The sequence below is a fragment of the Dendrobates tinctorius genome, unplaced genomic scaffold, assembly GCF_039654945.1.
Source record: "Dendrobates tinctorius isolate UK_male_01 unplaced genomic scaffold, ASM3965494v1 ptg000157l, whole genome shotgun sequence".
NCBI lineage: Eukaryota > Metazoa > Chordata > Amphibia > Anura > Dendrobatidae > Dendrobates > Dendrobates tinctorius.
In genome coordinates, this window is record NW_027361824.1 from 17780347 (window position 1) to 17799869 (window position 19523).

The 19523-nt window shown below is 44.8% G+C and overlaps 2 protein-coding genes across 2 annotated transcripts in view; one reads left to right on the forward strand and one right to left on the reverse strand.

Moving 5' to 3' along the window:
* The window catches only part of AAMDC (adipogenesis associated Mth938 domain containing), a 284239-nt gene that overhangs the window by 64192 nt on the left and 200524 nt on the right, over positions 1-19523 (forward strand). The gene's annotated exons all lie outside the window — the stretch shown is intronic.
* Positions 2430-6046, reverse strand: LOC141051618 (syntaxin-17-like). Its single transcript, XM_073548636.1, has 2 exons — positions 5078-6046; positions 2430-2768 (listed from the first exon to the last, which is right to left on the reverse strand). Exon 1 carries the CDS (start codon positions 5947-5949, stop codon positions 5083-5085), a length of 867 nt encoding a protein of 288 aa, XP_073404737.1. The 5' UTR covers positions 5950-6046; the 3' UTR covers positions 2430-2768; positions 5078-5082.

Here is a 19523-nt window from a genome sequence, read left to right on the forward strand (position 1 = left end):
AATCATAGAATCCTAGAATGTTCGAGTTGGAAGGGACCCCCAGGGTCATCGTGTCCAACCCCCGGCTCAATGCAGGATTCACTAAATCATCCCAGACAGATGTCTGTCCAGCCTCTGTGTGAAGACTTCCATTGAAGGAGAACTCACCACTCCTCATGGCAGCCTGTTCCACTCATGGATTACCTTCAGTCACCGCAAAAGGTTTTTCTAATGTGTGTCTTCTACCTTTCAGTTTCATTCCATTGCTTCTCGTGTTTCCATGTACAAATGAGAATAAGAATGATCCCCTGCACTGTGACAGCCCTTCAGATATTTGTGAAGTTACCCGTATTTTTCGGGCTATAAGACGCATCGGACCATAAGACGCACTCCAATTTTCAGAAGGAAAATAGGGAAAAAAATAATAATGTGTCAAATGGGGGTCCGTCTTACAGTCCGAATTCAGCTTACCTGGGAAGGGATCCGGCACAGGTGGAGGAGTGGTCATAGGGGTCATTCAGTGGTCCAGGCTCGTGCGCTGGGGCAGGTGGGCTGTGCTGGGGCTGGGGCAGCTGTGCTGGGGCAGGGGCAGCTGTGCTGGGGCTGGGGTGGGGCAGCTGTGCTGGGGCAGGTTTGCTGAGGCTGGGGCAGCTTTGCTGGGGCAGGTGGGCTGTGCTGAGCTGGGGCAGGTGGGCTCTGCGGGGTGAGGGTGGCGGCTGCTGTGCTCCGGTGCAGGGGCGGCGGCTCCGCTGGCATTTCCTCGCAGCCCGGAGGCCCCCGCACATCCCTTGCTGGCCGCCGCCATGTTGCGGTGGCCTCCGGGAACAGGGACGCCGGAAAGATGGGCGCCGGTCCGGGGACGGCGCATGCGCAGGTTCAGATCTCTTCCCTGCACCGGAGCACAGCCCGCCGCCACCACCGCACCGCAGAGCCCCGCCCGCTGCCACCACCGCACCGCAGAGCCCCGGAGGTTAGTATATTGCGACCATAAGACGCACCCCCCACTTTCCCCAAAAATTTTTGGGGAAAAAAGTGCGTCTTATGGTCGGAAAAATACGGTATTTTCTGAGCATGCTTGGGAGCTAACCAAGTATCTTCGGCGTGCTGAAAAAATATGTTCGAGTCTCTGCAGCTGCGCGTCTCACTACTGTTCAACAACCGCAACACATGCAGGGATTGCATGTCTTAGTTTTTACAGCATTTACCATATGGGGTCATTAGCGCTATATTGGAAGGAAGTGTTGGTACCCTTGAAATTGTTCTAGAAAATTAAGTGTTTCTCCCTGAAAATTATTGCAATTACACGTTTTGTTAGGTTTATTTCCTTTGTGTGTATTGGAACAACACAAAAATACAAAGATAAAAAAGGCAAATTGGACACAATCTTACACAAAAAAAACAACAATATGACCCTGAAAAATTGTTTTGATACCGTTCCAAAATTATGGGTAAATATCTTTTGTTTCAAGCATGTGATGATCATTCAAACTCACCTGTGGCAAGTAACAGGTGTGGGCAATATGAAAATCACTGAAACCAGATAAAAAGTGGAGGAGTTGGCTCAATCTGTGCATTGTGTGTCTGTGTGTGCCACACCAAGCATGGAGAACAAAAAAAGGAGAAGAGATCTGTCTGAGGACTTGAGAACCAAAATTGTTGAAAAATATCAATAATCTCAAGGTTACAAGTCCATCTCCAGAGATCTTGATGTTCCTTTCTCCACAGTACACAACATAATCAAAAATGTTATAGCCCATGGCACTGTAAACATGCTAATCTCCTAGGACATGGACAGCAAAGAAAAATTGATGAAAGGTTACAAGTCTGGATAGTGGATAAGCAGTCCCAATCAAGCTCCAAACAAATTCAAGCTGTCCTGCAACATTTGAATTAAATTAAACGCTATGGCAGGAGACCCAGTAGGCCCCACTGCTGACACAGAGACATAAAAAGCTACACTGCAGTTTGCCAAAATATACGTAAGCCAAAATCCTTCTAGGAAAGCATCTTGTGGACGGATGAGACCAAGTTGGAGCTTTTTGTTAAAGCTCATCATTCTACTGTTTACTGAAAGCGGAATGAGACCTACAAAGAAAAGAACATAATACCTACAGTCAAATATGGTGGAGATTCAAAGATATTTTGGGGCTGTTTTGCTGCCTCTGGCACTGGGTGCCTTGACTGTGCTCAAGGCATCTCTCAAAATCTAAAGATTACCAATGGATTTTGGGTCACAATGTAGTGTCCAGTGTCAGCAGGGTTTGCGTCCTAGGTCATGGGTCTTCCAGCAGGACATTCATCCCAAACATACTTTAAGAAAACACCAGAAATGGATAGATACAAAGCGCTGGAGAGTTCTAAAGTTGCAGCAATGAGTCTCGGATCTAAATCCCATTGATCACCTGTGGAGAGATCTTAAAATTTGTAACAAAAGGAAACGGAGGCACGGATGGTGAAGTGCACATTCTTTTATAGAAATTTTTGTAGAACCATGGGACCACTGCCCGGGGATGCTCCGAAGGGGGCGTGACTTAGCGAGTCCCAGACTTCCGTAGTAGGACCTCTAAGACAGGACCAGAATGGAAGTGCAAGAGACGCAAGGTGCTACCTCCAATTAGACCCCGGGTACGTGGAGCTGACTCGACCGGACTGGCAGGCAGGAACTGCAAGTAGCGGAGAACCAGGCAGGAGATATGTGGCAGAAGTGGGTAGCGGGCAGCTGCTGGCATGGAGAAATGCAGTAGGCGCTGGCGTAGTCCCGGAAGGTGTGGGAAGACACATAGGACACACTGAGGAGACAAACCAGTATTAGCAAGATTTAACAGAGCATTAACACGCAGGTACAGGAACCTGAAAACTAGCAACAGGAAACACTTGTTGCTCAGGCACCTCCCTAAGGGCAGAGGTGCCTGAAATAGTACAAGACAATCAGCCATTGGCTGAAACCTATTTTTGAAAATGGCGTGCGGTCTCTTTAAGAGACCAGGAGTGCGCGCGCGTCCTCAGTGGCGCACCTGGAGATCTGCGGGATGTGTGCAGCGTCCAGGAAGCAGAAGCAGGCACCGCGAGACACGGGAAGGGAGACCAGCTACCCCACCAGGCACCGCAGTGAATTGGCGGCCCCGAGGCAACAGGTGAGGGCCGGGGAACGGACTGGGACGGAGGCGCTACAAAATTGCTGTTGGGAGAAGGCGTCTTCACATATGGGAGACCTAGAGCTGTCCAAAATTCCAGATGAGAGGTGTAAGAAGCTTGTGGATGGTTATAGTAAGCGATTGATTGCCGTTATTTATTCCAAAGGGTATGAACTAAATATTAACCCCTTAACAACCGCAGATACGCCTTTTAACGGCGACAGTTAAGGGTACTTATTCCTCAGCGCCCCTTTTTAACCGAGCTGAGAAATAAGATTATAGCACCCCCCCCCCAGCATCGGAAAATCTCTGGGGTATCGGCTACCGGGGGTAGTTGAAACCCCAGAGAACGTGATTCGGGTTGGTTTTTACCGACCCCAGTGTTGCGGAATAACGGCGACCACAAAAAAAAGTCAGATCTCCTATTTATTTCTCTCTCCTCTGATCTAGCTCAGCAGAGGAGAGAGAAATGGGGTGCCCCGAGCCCCCTCAGTACATGGAGTGTTCCCCGATCCCTCCGGCTGTGTACCCCGGCCCTCAGAGTCTTCTAGGAAAAAAATGGGGGCATGTGCAGTGCACCCGCCGAGATCTGCCGGCTGGTACCCAGCAACTATAGGAAATTTCTCCTATTGGTTCATTTTGATCACTGTGATAGACCCTATCACAGTGATCAAAATAAAAAAAAATAGTAAATCAAACCCCACTACCCACTATATCACCCCCTTAGTTAGGTAAAAATATTAAAATTAAAAAAAATGTATTTTTTTCCATTAGGGTTGGGGTTATAGCTATGGTTAGGGTTTGGGCTAGACTTAGAGCTAGGGTTGGGCTAGGGTCACGATTGGGGTTAAGGTTGGGGTTAGGATTAGGGTTACGGTGGTGTTGTGGTTAGGGTTATGGTCGGGATAGGGTTAGGGGTGTGTTGGGGTTAGAGCTGTGTTAGGTTTGAAGTTAGAATTGGTGGGGTTCCACTGTTTAGGTACATCAGGGGTCTCTAAATACGACATGGTGCCCGCCCTTGATTCCAGCCAATTTTGCGTTCAAAAAGTCAAACGCTGCTCCCTCCTTTCTGAGCCCTGCCATGCACCCAAACAATGGCTTTCCCCCAAATATGGGGCATTGGCGTACTCAGGAGAAATTGCACAGCAAATTTTGTGGTCCATTTTCTCCTGTTACCCTTGTGAAAATAAAAAAGTTTGGTTACAAAGTAAATTTTTTTTGCGAAAAATAATACACTTCTTGAAAGTGGTTTTGTGCACATTGAGGGGTGCAGTTTTTAGAATGGTCACTTTTGGGTATTTTTTGTTATATTGACCCCAACAAACTCACTTCAAATGTGAGCTGGTCCCTAAAAAAAATGGTTTTGTAAATTTTGTTGGAAAAAATGAGAAATCGCAGGTCAACTTTTAACCCTTATAGGTTATGCGTGAACGTTGCGGGTTTGTTGCGTTTCCGCAAAAACGCAAGTGATTACTTCAGCAGTGTTAATCAATGGCATTCCTGAATTGGCGGGCACGTGCTGCGGAAAATTCCGTCTTTACATGCAGTGTTTATTTTTTCCCGCAGCATGTCAATTCTTTTCGCGGCTCTGCAGCGTTTCTGCACCCATTGACTTCCATTGAGTCAGATCAACCTGTGTCCAATTCTACCTGGGGCACTTCACAATAATACAACAACCAATCCCATATAAGGGTATATAGGATAAAAACTTATAAACAAACACAATATTTTATCAATCAGTATTTAAACCACATATAGAAAAGCAAAATGCCGTTTGGGGACGCTGGAGCACACTACATGGAGAATATATTCCAGGGGGAATAGTATATAATACAATACCGAATCAAATTAATAATGCAAAAAAATGATTATCCAACATGCATCACAAATATACCTATGACCAGTATTAGATAAAAATTATGTTTACGGTAAACATCTTACAAGACTTTTATTAAAATACATACATGGTTTACGTGGATTTTATTTCTTCCTGTAGATGGTAATCTATACTGGATACCTGTTCTCTTCCAACATTTTCTTTTTTTTTTTGCAAAACTTTTCCTCCAGTGAAGCCTAAAAGTCCACCTCCAATTGCAGTTGCAATGCCAGCCACTTTAAATCCTGCCATCAGGCCTATAGGGCCCCCAACTATTCCACCAATAAGCGCCCCTGCCGCAGGAAGCAGCGACAGCTTGTATGTCAATGCCTTCTCCAGGTTCTTGGTTCCCTCTTCAACATTCCCAGCAGCAGCGTTGACATGGTCTTCAATGCTGTCAATCTTCTCCTGCTGAGTATGCACCAGTTGGGAAAATTCATTTATAATTTCATTCAAGTCCAATAAATCCTTTTCCAAAGTATTCCACGATTCCAAGGCACTTGGGTCTTGAATTTCAATAAACTTTGCGTCTATTTGGATTTCTGAATTGCGCTCACAAGGCAGCTCTTTTGCCGATTCCTCGTTTGACACTTCACAATGAATTGCTTCATGTAAATCTTTAGCAGATTTCGAGTGAATCTCCAAAAATTCGCTTATGGATTCGAAAGCCTTATCTTTTACTGGCTGTAGTACTTTGGTCAGGGCCTGGATATCTCCATCCCTTACTTTTAGGAAAAGCATTTCCATGTCTTGCATATTGGCTCGAAGTTGCTGCACTGTACGTCCTGCATTGATATGCTCCTTGTGTAACTCTTCCCATGATCTGCACCTTTGATACTTTTCAATATTTATCCGGTGGTTCTTCAATCTCTCCAAATCGGTTGGTATGACCACCTTTGCAAACTTCTGTGCAGCAGTCTCCAGGCGCCGGTATGACACTTTTTGTTCAGTTTCCAACATAGCGTTGCTCGTTACCTTTCCAGATAGTCACCATGAAGGTAATGCTACACAGTGAGGAGCAGCAGCAGCAGCTTCCGGAGCGATGTCAGAACCTTCGGTGATGTCACAATCATGTGATCAGGGAGGAGTCCAGCTGTGGGCTGCTGTACACAGTGCTTACCCATTGCATGCAGTCAGCGGGTCTCCCCCAGTGCAGACGAGGCTGAAGTTGGTTTCTTATTCGTCCAGTTTCTTATTCGGAGCTGAAGTTGGTTTCTTTATTCATCAGTTTCTTATTCAGCAATTTTTTTCTTTTCAATTTTTTATAGCTTTAACAACAAAAAATAAGCATCACAATAATAAAACACAATGCAGCGAGGTGCCCTGATGTGAACGCACTTAAAAACAGCTACAAAAACTATAAAACTGGCACAAAAATGGGCACCAAAGAGCGTTAAAGAAAGGGTTAAATGACTTTGGGCCACTAATATCACACTGCAGACATATAGAACAGGGAGCCCTACATCAAAACCAGGTTTCTCCAGCCTGGCAAAAATGGGTTCTGGGCATGAGAATTGGCATCAAAGTGGGCAGACAGCCGATTTTCACCGATTTTAACCCCTTACCTACAATGGACGTAATATTCCGTCCATGTGACCCTGGACCTAATTACCATGGACGGAATATTACGTCCCAGCGATCAGCGGCGCCCACGTGGTGAGCGCCCCTGATCGCGGCCGGGTGTCAGCTGATTATCACAGCTGACACCCGGCGCTATGTGTCAGGGGCGCTCACAGACCGCCCCCGACACGTTAACCCCTTGTACACCGCGATCAAACGCCATTGCGGTGTACCGGGGGTTAAAGGGAAGCATCAGCAGGGAGGGGGCTCCCTCCTTGCTTCCCTGAGCCCCCCACGGCAGCGCAATGTGCAGCGCTGCTGCGGGGGTCTCTTTCCCTACAGGCCCCCAGATCCAAGATGGCGACGGGAGCCTGTAGGGAGCTGACTTCGTCACTGCCTGCAAAGCGCAGGCATGAGGAAGTCTGCAGAACTGCCTGTGACAGATTGCTGATCTGTCACAGTGATCTATGATGTGACAGATCAGCGATCTGTCACAGGACAGTGATGTCCCACCTGGGACAAGGTAATAAAGTAAAAAAAAAAAAAAAAAAAGGGTTAAAAATAATTTTTAAAAAATCGCTAAATAAATTAGTAAAAAAAAAAAAATATTCCCCAATAAATCCATTTTTTCAAAATAAAAAAAAACAATAAAAGTACACATATTTGGTATCGCCGCGTCCGTAGCGACCCGCCCTATAAAACTGTCCCATTAGTTAACCCCTTTAGCGAACCCCTTTAAAAATAAAAACGAAGCAAAAAATAATGATTTATTATCATACCACCGAACAAAAAGTGCAATAATGCGCGATCAAAAAAACGCATATAAATATCCATGGTACCGCTGAAAACATCATCTTGTCCCGCAAAACACGAGCCGCCATACAGCATCATCAGCGAAAAAATAAAAAAGTTATAGCTCGCAGAATAAAGCGATGCAAAAATAATTATTTTTTATATAAAATTGTTTTCATTGCAAAAAACCGACAAAACATAAAAAAACGACCTAAATGAGGTATCGCTGTAACCGTACTGACCCAAAGAATAAAACCGCTTTATCAATTTTACCGCACGCGGAACGGTGTAAACGCACCCCCCCAAAAGAAATTCATGAAACGCTGGTTTTTGTTCATTCTGCGTCCCAAAAATCGGAATAAAAAGCGATCAAAAAATGTCACATACCCGAAAATGGTACCAATGAAAACGTCAACTCGTCCCGCAAAAAATAAGACCTCACATGACTCGGTGGGTCAAAATACGGAAAAATTATAGCTCACACTATGTGGTGATGCAAAAACTATTTTTACAATAAAAAGCGTCTTTTAGCGTGTGACAGCTGCCAAACATAAAAACCGCCATAAATAGTGAATCAAACCCCCCGTTATCACCTCCTTAGTTAGGGAAAAATAATAAAACTAAAAGAAAATGTATTTATTTCCATTTTCCCATTAGGGTTAGCGTTAGGGTTAGGGCTAGGGCTAGGGTTAGTGCTAGGGTTAGGGCTAGGGTTAGGGCTAGGGTTAGGGCTAGGGTTAGGGCTCAGATTAGGGTTAGGGGTGTGTTGGGGTCCGGGTTGGAGTTATAATTGGGGGGTTTCCACTGTTTGGGCACATCAGGTGCTCTCCAAAGGCAACATGGCGTCTGATCTCAATTCCAGCCAATTCTGCGTTGAAAAAGTCAAATGGTGCTCCTTCCCTTCCAATCTCTGCCATGCGCCCAAACAGTGTTTTACCCCCACATGTAGGGTATCAGCCTACTCAGGACAAATTACAAAACAACTTTTGGGGTCCAATTTCTCCTGTTACCCTTAGGAAAATAAAAAATTGGGGGCAAAAATATCATTTTTGCGGAAAAAAATGATTTTTTTATTTTCACGCCCAGGCGTTATAAACTTCTGTGAAGCACTTGGGGGTTCAAAGTGCTCACCGCACATCTAGATAAGTTCCGTGGGGGGTCTAGTTTCCCAAATGGGGTCACTTGTGGGGAGTTTCAATAGTTTAGGTACATCAGGGGCTCTCCAAACGCACATGACACCCGCAGACCAATCCATCAAAGTCTGCATTCCAAAACGTCACTACTTCCCTTCCGAGCCCCGACGTGTGCCCATACAGTAGTTTTCTCCCACATATGAGGTATCAGCGTACTCAGGACAAATTGGACAACAACGTTTGGGGTCCAATTTCTCCTGTTACCCTTGGGAAAATAAAAAAAATGGGGACTAAAAGATGATGTTTGTTGAAAAAATACGATATTTTTATTTTCACGCCCGGTTGTTATAAACTTCTGTGAAGCACTGGGGGGTTCAAAGTGCTCACCACACATCTAGATAAGTTCATTAGGGGGTCTAGTTTCCAAAATGGGGTCACTTGTGGGGGGTTTCCACTGTTTAGGTACATCAGGGGCTCTCCAAAAGCAACATGACACCCGCAGACCATGCCATCAAAGTCTGCATTCCAAAACGTCACTACTTCCCTTCCGAGCCCCGACGTGTGCCCATACAGTAGTTTTCTCCCATATAGGAGGTATCAGCGTACTCAGGACAAATTGGACAACAACTTTTGGGGTCCAATTTCTCCTGTTACCCTTGGGAAAATAAAAAAATTGGAGACTAATTGATCATGTTTGTGGAAAAAATACAATTTTTTTATTTTCACGCCCGGGCGTTATAAACTTCTGTGAAGCACTGGGGGGTTCAAAGTGCTCACCACACATCTAGATAAGTTCCTTGGGGGGTCTAGTTTCCAAAATGGTGTCATTTGTGGGGGGTTTCTACTGTTTTGGTACATCAGGGGATTTCCAAACGCGACATGGTGTCCAATCTCAATTCCAGCCAAAAACGTCAAATGGTGCTGCTTCCCTTCCGATCTCTGCCATGCACCCAAATAGTGGTTTACCCCCACATGTGGGGTATCAGCGCACTCAGGATAAATTGCACAATATCTTTTAGGGTCCTGTTACTCTTGGAAAAATAAGAATTGGGGGTGAAAAGTTCATTTTTGTGGAAAAAATATGATTTTTTAATTGTACGGCTGTATGTTATAAACTTCTGTGAAGCCCTTGGGGGTTCAAAGTTCTCACCACACATCTAGATAAGTTCCTTGGGGGGTCTAGATTCCAAAATGGTGTCATTTGTGGGGGGTTTCCACTGTTTTGGTACATCAGGGGTTTTCCAATCGCGACATGGTGTCCGATCTCAATTTTAGCCAAAAACGTCAAATGGCGCTGCTTCCCTTCCGAGCTCTACTATACGCCCAAATAGTCATTTACACCCACATATGGGGTATCAGCGTACTCAGGACAAATTGCACAATAACGTTTAGGGTGCTGTTACCTTTGGAAAAATAAAAATTTGGGGTGAAAAGATCATTTTTGTGGAAAAAATATGATTTTTTAATTGTACCGCTGTACGTTATAAACTTCTGTGAAGCCCTTGTGGGTTCAAAGTTCTCACCACATATCTAGATAAGTTCCTTGGGGGGTCTAGTTTCCAAAATGGGGTCACTTGGGGAGGTTTCCACTGTTTAGGTACATCAGGGGCTCTCCAAACGCGACATGGCGTCCGATCTGAATTCCAGCCAATTTTGCATTGAAAAAGTCAAACGGTGCTCCTTCCCTACTGAGGTCTGCCATGCGCCGAAACAGTGGTTCCCCCCCACATATCAGGTATCAGCGTACTCAGGACAAATTGCACAATAACTTTTGCAGTCCAACTTCTCCTGTTACCCTTGGTAAAATAAAGAAAATTGAACCTGAAGTATTTTTTTTGTGAAAAAAAGTTAAATGTTCATTTTTTTTTTAAATATTCAAAAAATTCCTGTGACGCACCTAAAGGGTTAATAAACTTCTTGAATGTGGTTTTAAGCACCTTAAGGGGTGCAGTTTTTAGAATGGTGTCTCTTTTGGGTATTTTCTATCATATAGACCCCTCAAAATGGTTTCAAATGTGATGTGGTCCCTAAAAATAAAATGGTGTTGCAAAAATGAGAAATCGCTGGTCAATTTTTAACCCTTATAACTTCCTAACAAAAAAAAATTTTGGTTCCAAAATTGTGCTGATGTAAAGTAAACATGTGGGAAATGTTATGTATTAAGTTTTTTGTGTGCCGTATCGCTGTGATTTAAGGGTATAAAAATTCAAAGTTGGAAAATTGCGAAATTTTAAAAATTTTCGCTAAATTTCCGTTTTTTTCACAAATAAACACAAGTTATTTGAATGAAATTTTACCACTAACATGAAGTACAATATGTCACGAGAAAACAATGTCAGAATCACCGGGATCCATGGAAGCGTTTCAGAGTTATGACCTCATAAAGGGACAGTGGTCAGAATTGTAAAAATTGGCCCGGGAGTTAACGTGCAAACCACCCTTGGTAGTGAAGGGGTTAATAAGTATCTAATTTTTAAAGGGTTTAAATGACTTTGAGCCACTGATCTCACACTGAGAATACACAGATAGTGATGCCTCGCATCAAACCCAGGTCCCTCTGGCCTGGCCCAAATGGGTTTTGATGTGGCGCTCCCTGTTCTATATGTCTGCCGTGTGAGACCAGTGGCCCAAAGTCATTTAACCCTTTCTATAACGCTCTTTGGTTCCCACTTTGATGCCCATTTTTGTGCCAGTTTTATAGTTTTTGTAGCTGTTTTTGAGTGTATTCACATCAGGGCACCTCGCTGCAGTGTGTTTTATTATTGTGATGCTTATTGATTGTTGTTAAAGCTATAAAAAACTGACAAATAGGAAACCAACTAATGCTCCGAATAAGAAACTGGACGAATAAGAAACCAACTGCAGCCTCGTCCATTGCAGTGCTGTCACATGTGTGTTCAGTGTTTCTCCCGGTGTTATACCTGTGCCGTCCCGCCCCCTGTGCTGCTATACCTCTACCGTGCCCCCTCTGTGCTGTTATACCTGTACCGTGCCCCCCTCTGTGCTGTTATACCTGTGCTACGCCCCCTCTGTGCTGTTATACCTGTGCCGTGCCCCTCCCTGTGCTGTTATACCTGTGCCGTGCCCCCCTCTGTGCTGTTATACCTGTACTGTGCCCCCTCCGTGCTGTTATACCTGTGCCGTGCCCCCCTCCGTGCTGTTATACCTGTGCCGTGCCCCCCTCCGTGCTGTTATACCTGTGCCGTGCCCCCCTCTGTGCTGTTATGCCTGTGCTGTGTCCCCCCCTCCGTGCTGTTATACCTCTACCGTGCCCCCCTCCGTGCTGTTATACCTGTGCCGTGCCCCCCTCCGTGCTGTTATACGTGTGCCGTGCCCCTCTCTGTGCTGTTATACCCGTGCTTGGTCATTAAGTACAAAATTGGCTCTGTCACTAAAGGGTTAAGTTGAAGGTGTAAACAATTTTGTCTTGCCCATTTTTTTGGGGGGGGGTTTAGTGTGAAATTATGTCCAATTTGCCTTTTTTTCTATATTTACTTTGTGTGTATTGGAACAACAGAAAAGCAGAAACCTGTGTATAACAAAACATGTGTAAGTGCAATAATTTTCAGAAACAATTTCAAGGTTTCAAGGGTTCCAACACTTTCAGCCATGGTTATGTTTGTATATATGTATATATAGTGAAGGAAACACTTATTTGATCCCTTGCTGATTTTGTAAGTTTGCCCACTGACAAAGACTTGAACAGTCTATAATTTTAAGGGGAGGTTAATTTTACCATTGAGAGATAGAATATCAAAAATAAAATCCAGAAAATCACATTGTGTAAATTATATGCGTTTATTTGCATTTTGCAGTGAGAAATAAGTATTTGATCCCTCTGGCAAACAAGACTTAATACTTGGTGGCAAAACCCTTGTTGGCAAGCACAGTGTTAGGCGTCGGGTTCCTGCAGCGGTTCAACAGGAATCCAGAGCCTCACATTCTGCGGTCTCCCATTGTCTTTCGACCGCAGGGGAGATTGCTCAGCAATCCCGACTTCCCAGACGCTCTGCCCAGACCTGCTCTGTGGGGCTGGCTATTGCTGCCACCTTTGGGTCAGCAATGGCAATGCAGGCTGCTCAGCAGCAAATCGCTCCAGAGGCTAAGTCCTTCTGTCACTCCACTGAGCATGCTCACAAGACGATCTCCCATTGGAGATCGGGAGCCACATGTCCAGGTCCTTCTCCAGATCTGATTGGTCCATCTCAGGGATCTGGAAGTTTCTGGAAGGTCCTGGCTATAAAAGGTTCGCATGGCTGCTCGGCCATGCGCTAGTATAGTCTCTAGTTGCTACTGTGTGAATGGTGATGGATGCATGAACCTGCGAATGACTCATTAAGATTCCCCTCCCTCTGATATTACGAGTGTGTATAGGGACTTAGCTATAGAGTCAGCGCCAGCCAGTGGCAAGTTACAAGCCACTACAGCATCCTCCACAGTGCTAGCGTCCGACAGTGCGCCTGCTTCCAGGCATTGTTGACTAGCGGCAGTGGCTGCAGCTCCCCTTGGCATCCACAGTAGCGACGCCGCACGCACGGTAGGTCTAGACGGACGCAGACCCTCTGCCTAGGGCCCAGCTCCTGTGACCATATACCGTGCGTGCACTCCTCTGAGACCTGTGACGCTAAGACCTGTTTCACACTTCATTTTTTGTCCATCAGTCAAGATCAGCCGTTTTGCAAAAAAAACCGAATCCGCCATTTTGTTTGGCGGATCCGTTTTTTTCCCATTGAGTTGCATTACCGGCGGATCTTGACGGATGGCCATCCGTTGGATCCGTTTTTTTGCGGATCCCCCCAAATTTTGCCGTCCGCCGACATGCCCGAACGGAGCATGTAACATTTTTTCATGCGGCCGGATCCGCACTTCACACTGCGCATGCCTGAAAGACTTCACTCAGCCGGAAAATTAACCTTAAAGTCTGTTCTGGCGGCTGGAAAAAAATCTCTCTCTCTCCCTCTCTCTCTCTCTCCCTCCCTCCTTCCCTTCTTCCCTCCTTCCCGTCTTCCCGGGCTGCGGTTTCTCTAAAATTATGCATTTATCGGACCCATCAAAAAAAAAAACGGTCCGGTGGCATCCGTTCACATCAGCAACGGATACGCTTTCCGCCATTTTGGTGGATTTTAACTGACACAAAAAAGTTAAGTGTGAAACAGGCCTAACAGGCTCAACCTTTCTGTGTTTTCCACGTAAGGCATCTCTGTGAGTAAACAGAGATCGCTCAGCGCACCTGGGTGACGTTCAACCCGCGTGCGTAATACCGCCATATTGCACGTCCGCCATTAGCTAGCAGCAGTGTTAATACCTTCTGCACGGTGGACCCCGGGCGGCGAACGCACTTTACATTATTTTATATTTAGTGCGTTCTGCCGTCCCTAACACACAGCAGTCAGACTTTTCTGTAGTTGATGATGAGAGTGCGCACATGTCAGGAGGAATTTTGCTCCTCTCCTCTTTGCAGATCATCTCTAAATCATTAAGTTTTTGAGGCTGTCGCTTGGCAATTCGGAGTTTCAATCCCTTCCATAAGTTTTATATGGGATTAAGGTCTGGAAATTGGCTAGGCTACTCCATGACCTTAACCCCTTTCTCACCTTGGACGTACTATTCCGTCCATGTGCCCTGGGACTTAATGCCCATGGACGGAATAGTACTTCAGACGCGATCAGCCGCGCTCACTGGGGGAGTGCAGCTGATCGCGGCAAGGTGTTGGCTGATTCTCACAACTGACACCCTGCACGGACCGCTCCCAGCACTTTAACCCCCGGCACACTGCGATCAAATATGTGGGGGTCTCCCTGCGTGCTTCCCTCAGAACAACGCAATGTGATCGCATTCTGATCTCCATGGAGACCCCCAGCTCCAAGATGGCCGCGGGGTCCTTCCAGGTCCTGCAGTGCGGTGGCTTCTAAGTGCCTGCTGTGAGCAGCACCTGAGAAGCCTCTCTCACTGTCTGTCAGATCGCTGATCTGACACAGTGCTGTGTAAAGTGTCAGATATGTGATCTGACATGATATAATGATGTCCCATCCTGGGACAATATAATAAAGTAAAAAAAAAAAAATAACTTGAAAAAAATATTTTTTACAAAAATCCTAAATAAAGAAAAAGAAATATTTCCCCAATAAATACAATTCTTTATGTAAATAAAAAAAACCCAAAAGTACACATATTTAGTATCGCCGCGTCCATAACGACCCGACCTATAAAACTGTAACACTAGTTAACCCCTTTAGTGAACCCCAGAAAAAAACAAGGCAAAAAAACGATGCTTTATCATCATACCGCTGAACAAAAAGTGGAATAACACGCAATCAAAAAGACTGATATAAACAAACGTGGTACCACTGAAAATGTCATCTTTTCCCGCAAAAACCAGCCGCCATACAGCGTCATCAGCGAAAATATAAAAAAGTTATAGCTCGCACAATAAAGCGATGCAAAAATAATTATTTTTTATATAAAATAGTTTTTATTGTATAAAAGCGCCAAAAGATAAAAAAAATATAAATGAAGTATCGCTGTAATCATGCTGACCTGAAGAATAAAACTGCTTTATCAATTTTACCACACGCGGAATGGTGTAAACGCACCCACCAAAAGAAATTTATGAATTGCTGGTTTTTGTTCATTATGCCTCCCAAACATTGTAATAAAAAGCGATCAAAAAATGTCATGTGCATGAAAATGGTACCAATAAAAACATCAACTCGTCCCGCAAAAAACAAGACCTCACATGACTCTGGGCCAAAATATGGAAAAATTATAGCTCTGAAAATGTGGTGATGCAAAAACTAATTTTTGCAATAAAAAGCGTCTTTTGGCGTGTGACAGCTGCCAAACATAAAAACCCGCCATAAATAGCAAATCAAACCCCCCTTTATCACCCCCTTAGGTAGGAAAAAATAATAAAATAAAAAAAGTCTTTATTTCTATTTTCCCATCAGGGTTAGGGTTGGGGCTAAAGTTAGGGTTGGGGCTAAAGTTACGGTTAGAGTTGGGGCTAAAGTTAGGGTTGGGGCTAAAGTTAGAGTTTGGATTAGGGTTAGGGTTGGGATTAGAGTTATGGGGTGTGTTAGGGTTATGGCTATGGCTGGTATTAGGGTTAGAGGTGTGTTGGGGTTAGGGTTGGAGTTAGAATTGGGGGGTTTCCACTGTTTAGGCACATCAGGTGCTCTCCAAACGTGACATGGCGTCCAATCTCAATTCCAGACAATTCTGTGTTGAAAAAGTCAAACGGTGCTCCTTCCCTTTTGAGCTCTGCTGTGCGCCCAAACAGTGATTTACCCCACATATAGGGTATCGGCGTACTCAGGACAAATTGAACAATAACTTTTTTGGTCCAATTTCTCCTGTTACCCTTGGTAAAATAAAAAAAAATGCATCTGAAGTACATTTTTTGCGAAAAAAAAGTTAAATGTTCTACCCCTAATATCCCACATCATCCCATCAGCCAGAGCTACCGGACTACTACCCCTAATATCTCACACCATCCCATCAGCCAGAGCTACCGGGCTACTACCCCTAATATCCCACATCATCCCATCAGCCAGAGCTACCGGCCTACTACCCCTAATATCCCACATCATCCCATCAGCCAGAGCCACTGGACTACTACCCCTAATACCCCACATTATCCCGTCAGCCAGAGCCACCGGACTACTACCCCTAATATCCCACATCATCCCGTCAGCCAGAGCCACCGGACTACTACCCCTAATATCCCACATCATCCCATCAGCCAGAGCTACCGGCCTACTACCCCTAATATCCCACATCATCCCATCAGCCAGAGCTACCGGGCTACTACCCCTAATATCCCACATCATCCAATCAGCCTGAGCTACCGGGCTACTACCCCTAATATCCCACAACATCCTGTCAGCCTGAGCTACCGGGCTACTACCCCTAATATCTCACACCATCCCATCAGCCAGAGCTACCGGGCTACTACCCCTAATATCACACATCATCCCGTCAGCCAGAGCTACCGGCCTACTACCCCTAATATCTCACATCATCCCATCAGCCAGAGCTAGTGGGCTACTACCCCTAATATCCCACATCATCAAATCAGCCAGAGCTACCGGGCTACTACCCCTAATATCCCACATCATCCCATCAGCCAGAGCTACCGGGCTACTACCCCTAATATCCCACATCAACCCATCAGCCAGAGCTACCGGACTACTACCCCTAATATCCCACATCATCAAATCAGCCAGAGCTACCGGGCTACTACCCCTAATATCCCACATCATCCCATCAGCCAGAGCTACCGGAAAACTACCCCTAATATCCCACATCATCAAATCAGCCAGATTTGGCTGGTATTAGGGTTAGGGGTGTGTTGGGGTTAGGGTTGGAGTTAGAATTGGGGGGTTTCCACTGTTTAGGCACATCAGGTGCTCTCCAAACGTGACATGGCGTCCAATCTCAATTCCAGACAATTCTGTGTTGAAAAAGTCAAACGGTGCTCCTTCCCTTTTGAGCTCTGCTGTGCGCCCAAACAGTGATTTACCCCACATATAGGGTATCGGCGTACTCAGGACAAATTGAACAATAACTTTTTTGGTCCAATTTCTCCTGTTACCCTTGGTAAAATAAAAAAAAATGCATCTGAAGTACATTTTTTGCGAAAAAAAAGTTAAATGTTCATTTTTTTAAGAAGAATATTTAGAATTGAGAGTCCTCAGTGGTTGATACCTTTTAATGACTAACTTCTATCTACTGGCTAACACAGTACAAAGATATATATCTTTCCTGTATTATTTTTTTTAAACATTCCAAATATTTCTGTGAAGCACCTGAAGGGTTAATAAACTTCTTGAGTTTTTAGAATGTTGTCACTTTTGGTTATTATCTATTATATAGATCCCTCACAGTGACTTCAAATGTGATGTGGTCCCCAAAAAAAATGGTGTTGTGAAAATTAGAAATCGCTGGTCAACTTTTAACCCTTATAACTTCCTAACAAAACAATTTTGGTTCCAAAATTGTGCTGATGTAAAGTAAACATGTGGGAAATGTTACTTACTAAGTACTAGCTGAAGAGCCCGATGCTGCCCGGACATAGTAACTAACTAGTTATAACAAATTATAATGATTATGTCTATATACCGGGTGAGTCATAAAGGACGGACGTTTTTAAACTAATCATAAAATCGTTAAATATTTATTAAATATAAATGTATTCACAGATTTGGTTACGTATACTAATAGCATTTGACAAATTCAAGTGTGGAAAACAACATCTGCCATGTGGTGGCCATTATCAGTGATGCATTTCCAAAGGCGTTCTTGGAAGTTGGCATCAACACGTTCCAACACAACTCTGTCGATTTGGGCAACTTCCACTCGAATAGCTTCCTTCAGTTCTTGTAATGATCGAGGCTTAAGCTTGTATACACGTGATTTGAGGTGACCCCATAAGTAATAATCGCACATGGACAGGTCTGGGGACCTAGGAGGCCAATTAATATCGCCAAACCTGGAAATGATGCGACCAGGGAAGAGAGGGCGAAGAACGTTCATTGTTGCTCCGGCTGTGTGGGCCGTTGCCCCATCTTGTTGAAACCACACACTAGAGATGGGGATATGTTGCCGTCGTAACTCAGGAACAAAGAAGTTATTTATCATGGCGATATAACGTTGTGAGTTCACGGTAACAGTATTGCCATTATTGCCTTCGAAAAAGTACGGACCGATCACGCCATATTTGCCCATAGCGCACCACACCGTTACCTTAGGGCTGTGCAGCGGTCGTTCATGTAATTCTTTCGGATTTTCATAGGCCCAATAACGGCAGTTCTGCTGATTAACCATGCCATTGACATGGAAATGAGCTTCATCACTCATGAATAAAATAAGGTTGTCGTTTTGCTCAATAATTGCTTCCATCTCATGTGCGAACTTCAGTCGCGCTGCGTAATCCCCGCGCTCCAACTGTTGCACAATGGCCAATTTATAGGGGTGGAAATGCAGGTCTAAATGCAAAATACGCCTTACTGTACGATTACTGAGGGCAAGTTCTAAAGAATGTTTCCGAGCAGATCGACTCGGACTACGCAGCATGGCTTGCCTGACGCGTTCCACATTTTCAGGGGTACGTGCCGTTCGTGGAGCCCCCGGTGGTCGTTTGTTCATTAGTGTACCTCGTGTACGGAGTGCTTCAACCCAACGTAGGATAGTGTTACGAGCGGGAACAGCTTGATTTCTGTGAATATTGAAATGACGCTGAAACTCACGCTGAACGGCTGTGATACACACATTATTCTTGACAAAACTGTCGTACGCAAAAACGCGATGTTCTATCGTCCACGGCACCATAGCTTAAACTGAAACTAAAATAAAAACAATGCTTTCACCTCACAAACATAACCCCGCCTCCCGCACATCTCTACCTCCACCTGGTGGTGAGTTATAGCCACTTCAAATACATCCGTCCTTTATATTTAACGATTTTATGATTAGTTTAAAAACGTCCGTCCTTTATGACTCACCCGGTATATAAAGCTGAGTGTATCGCCCCGCCCACTCCGCATAGCCACATTCTCTATAATATCCCACATTATCCCGTCAAATACTAAGGATACTATTGAAGAGAAATAGTGCAATGGTGCATTATCCAGTGTAGGTATATCAATTTAAAAATAATACACTCACCAGATGGAGCTTGTAATAAGCATGGAGGATTCGCTGCTGCAGGAACCACAGATCCACGAGGGACCGACGTAGAAGATGCAGGCTAGGAAAAAAGTGGTCAGACAATCCGCGCTGCGAATCACTATGAACAGTTATTATTACAGTGTTTTTTTCCTGAGGAAGGAGTTCTGTGAAACTTCGAAACGCGTTGAATAAAGACCACTGTAATAATAATTGTTCATAGTGATTCGCAGCGCGGATTGTCTGACCACTTTTTTCCTATCCTGCATCTTCTACATCATCCCGTCAGCTAGAGCTACCGGGCTACTACCCCTAATACCCCACATCATCCCGTCAGCCAGAGCCACCGGACTACTACCCCTAATACCCCACATTATCCCGTCA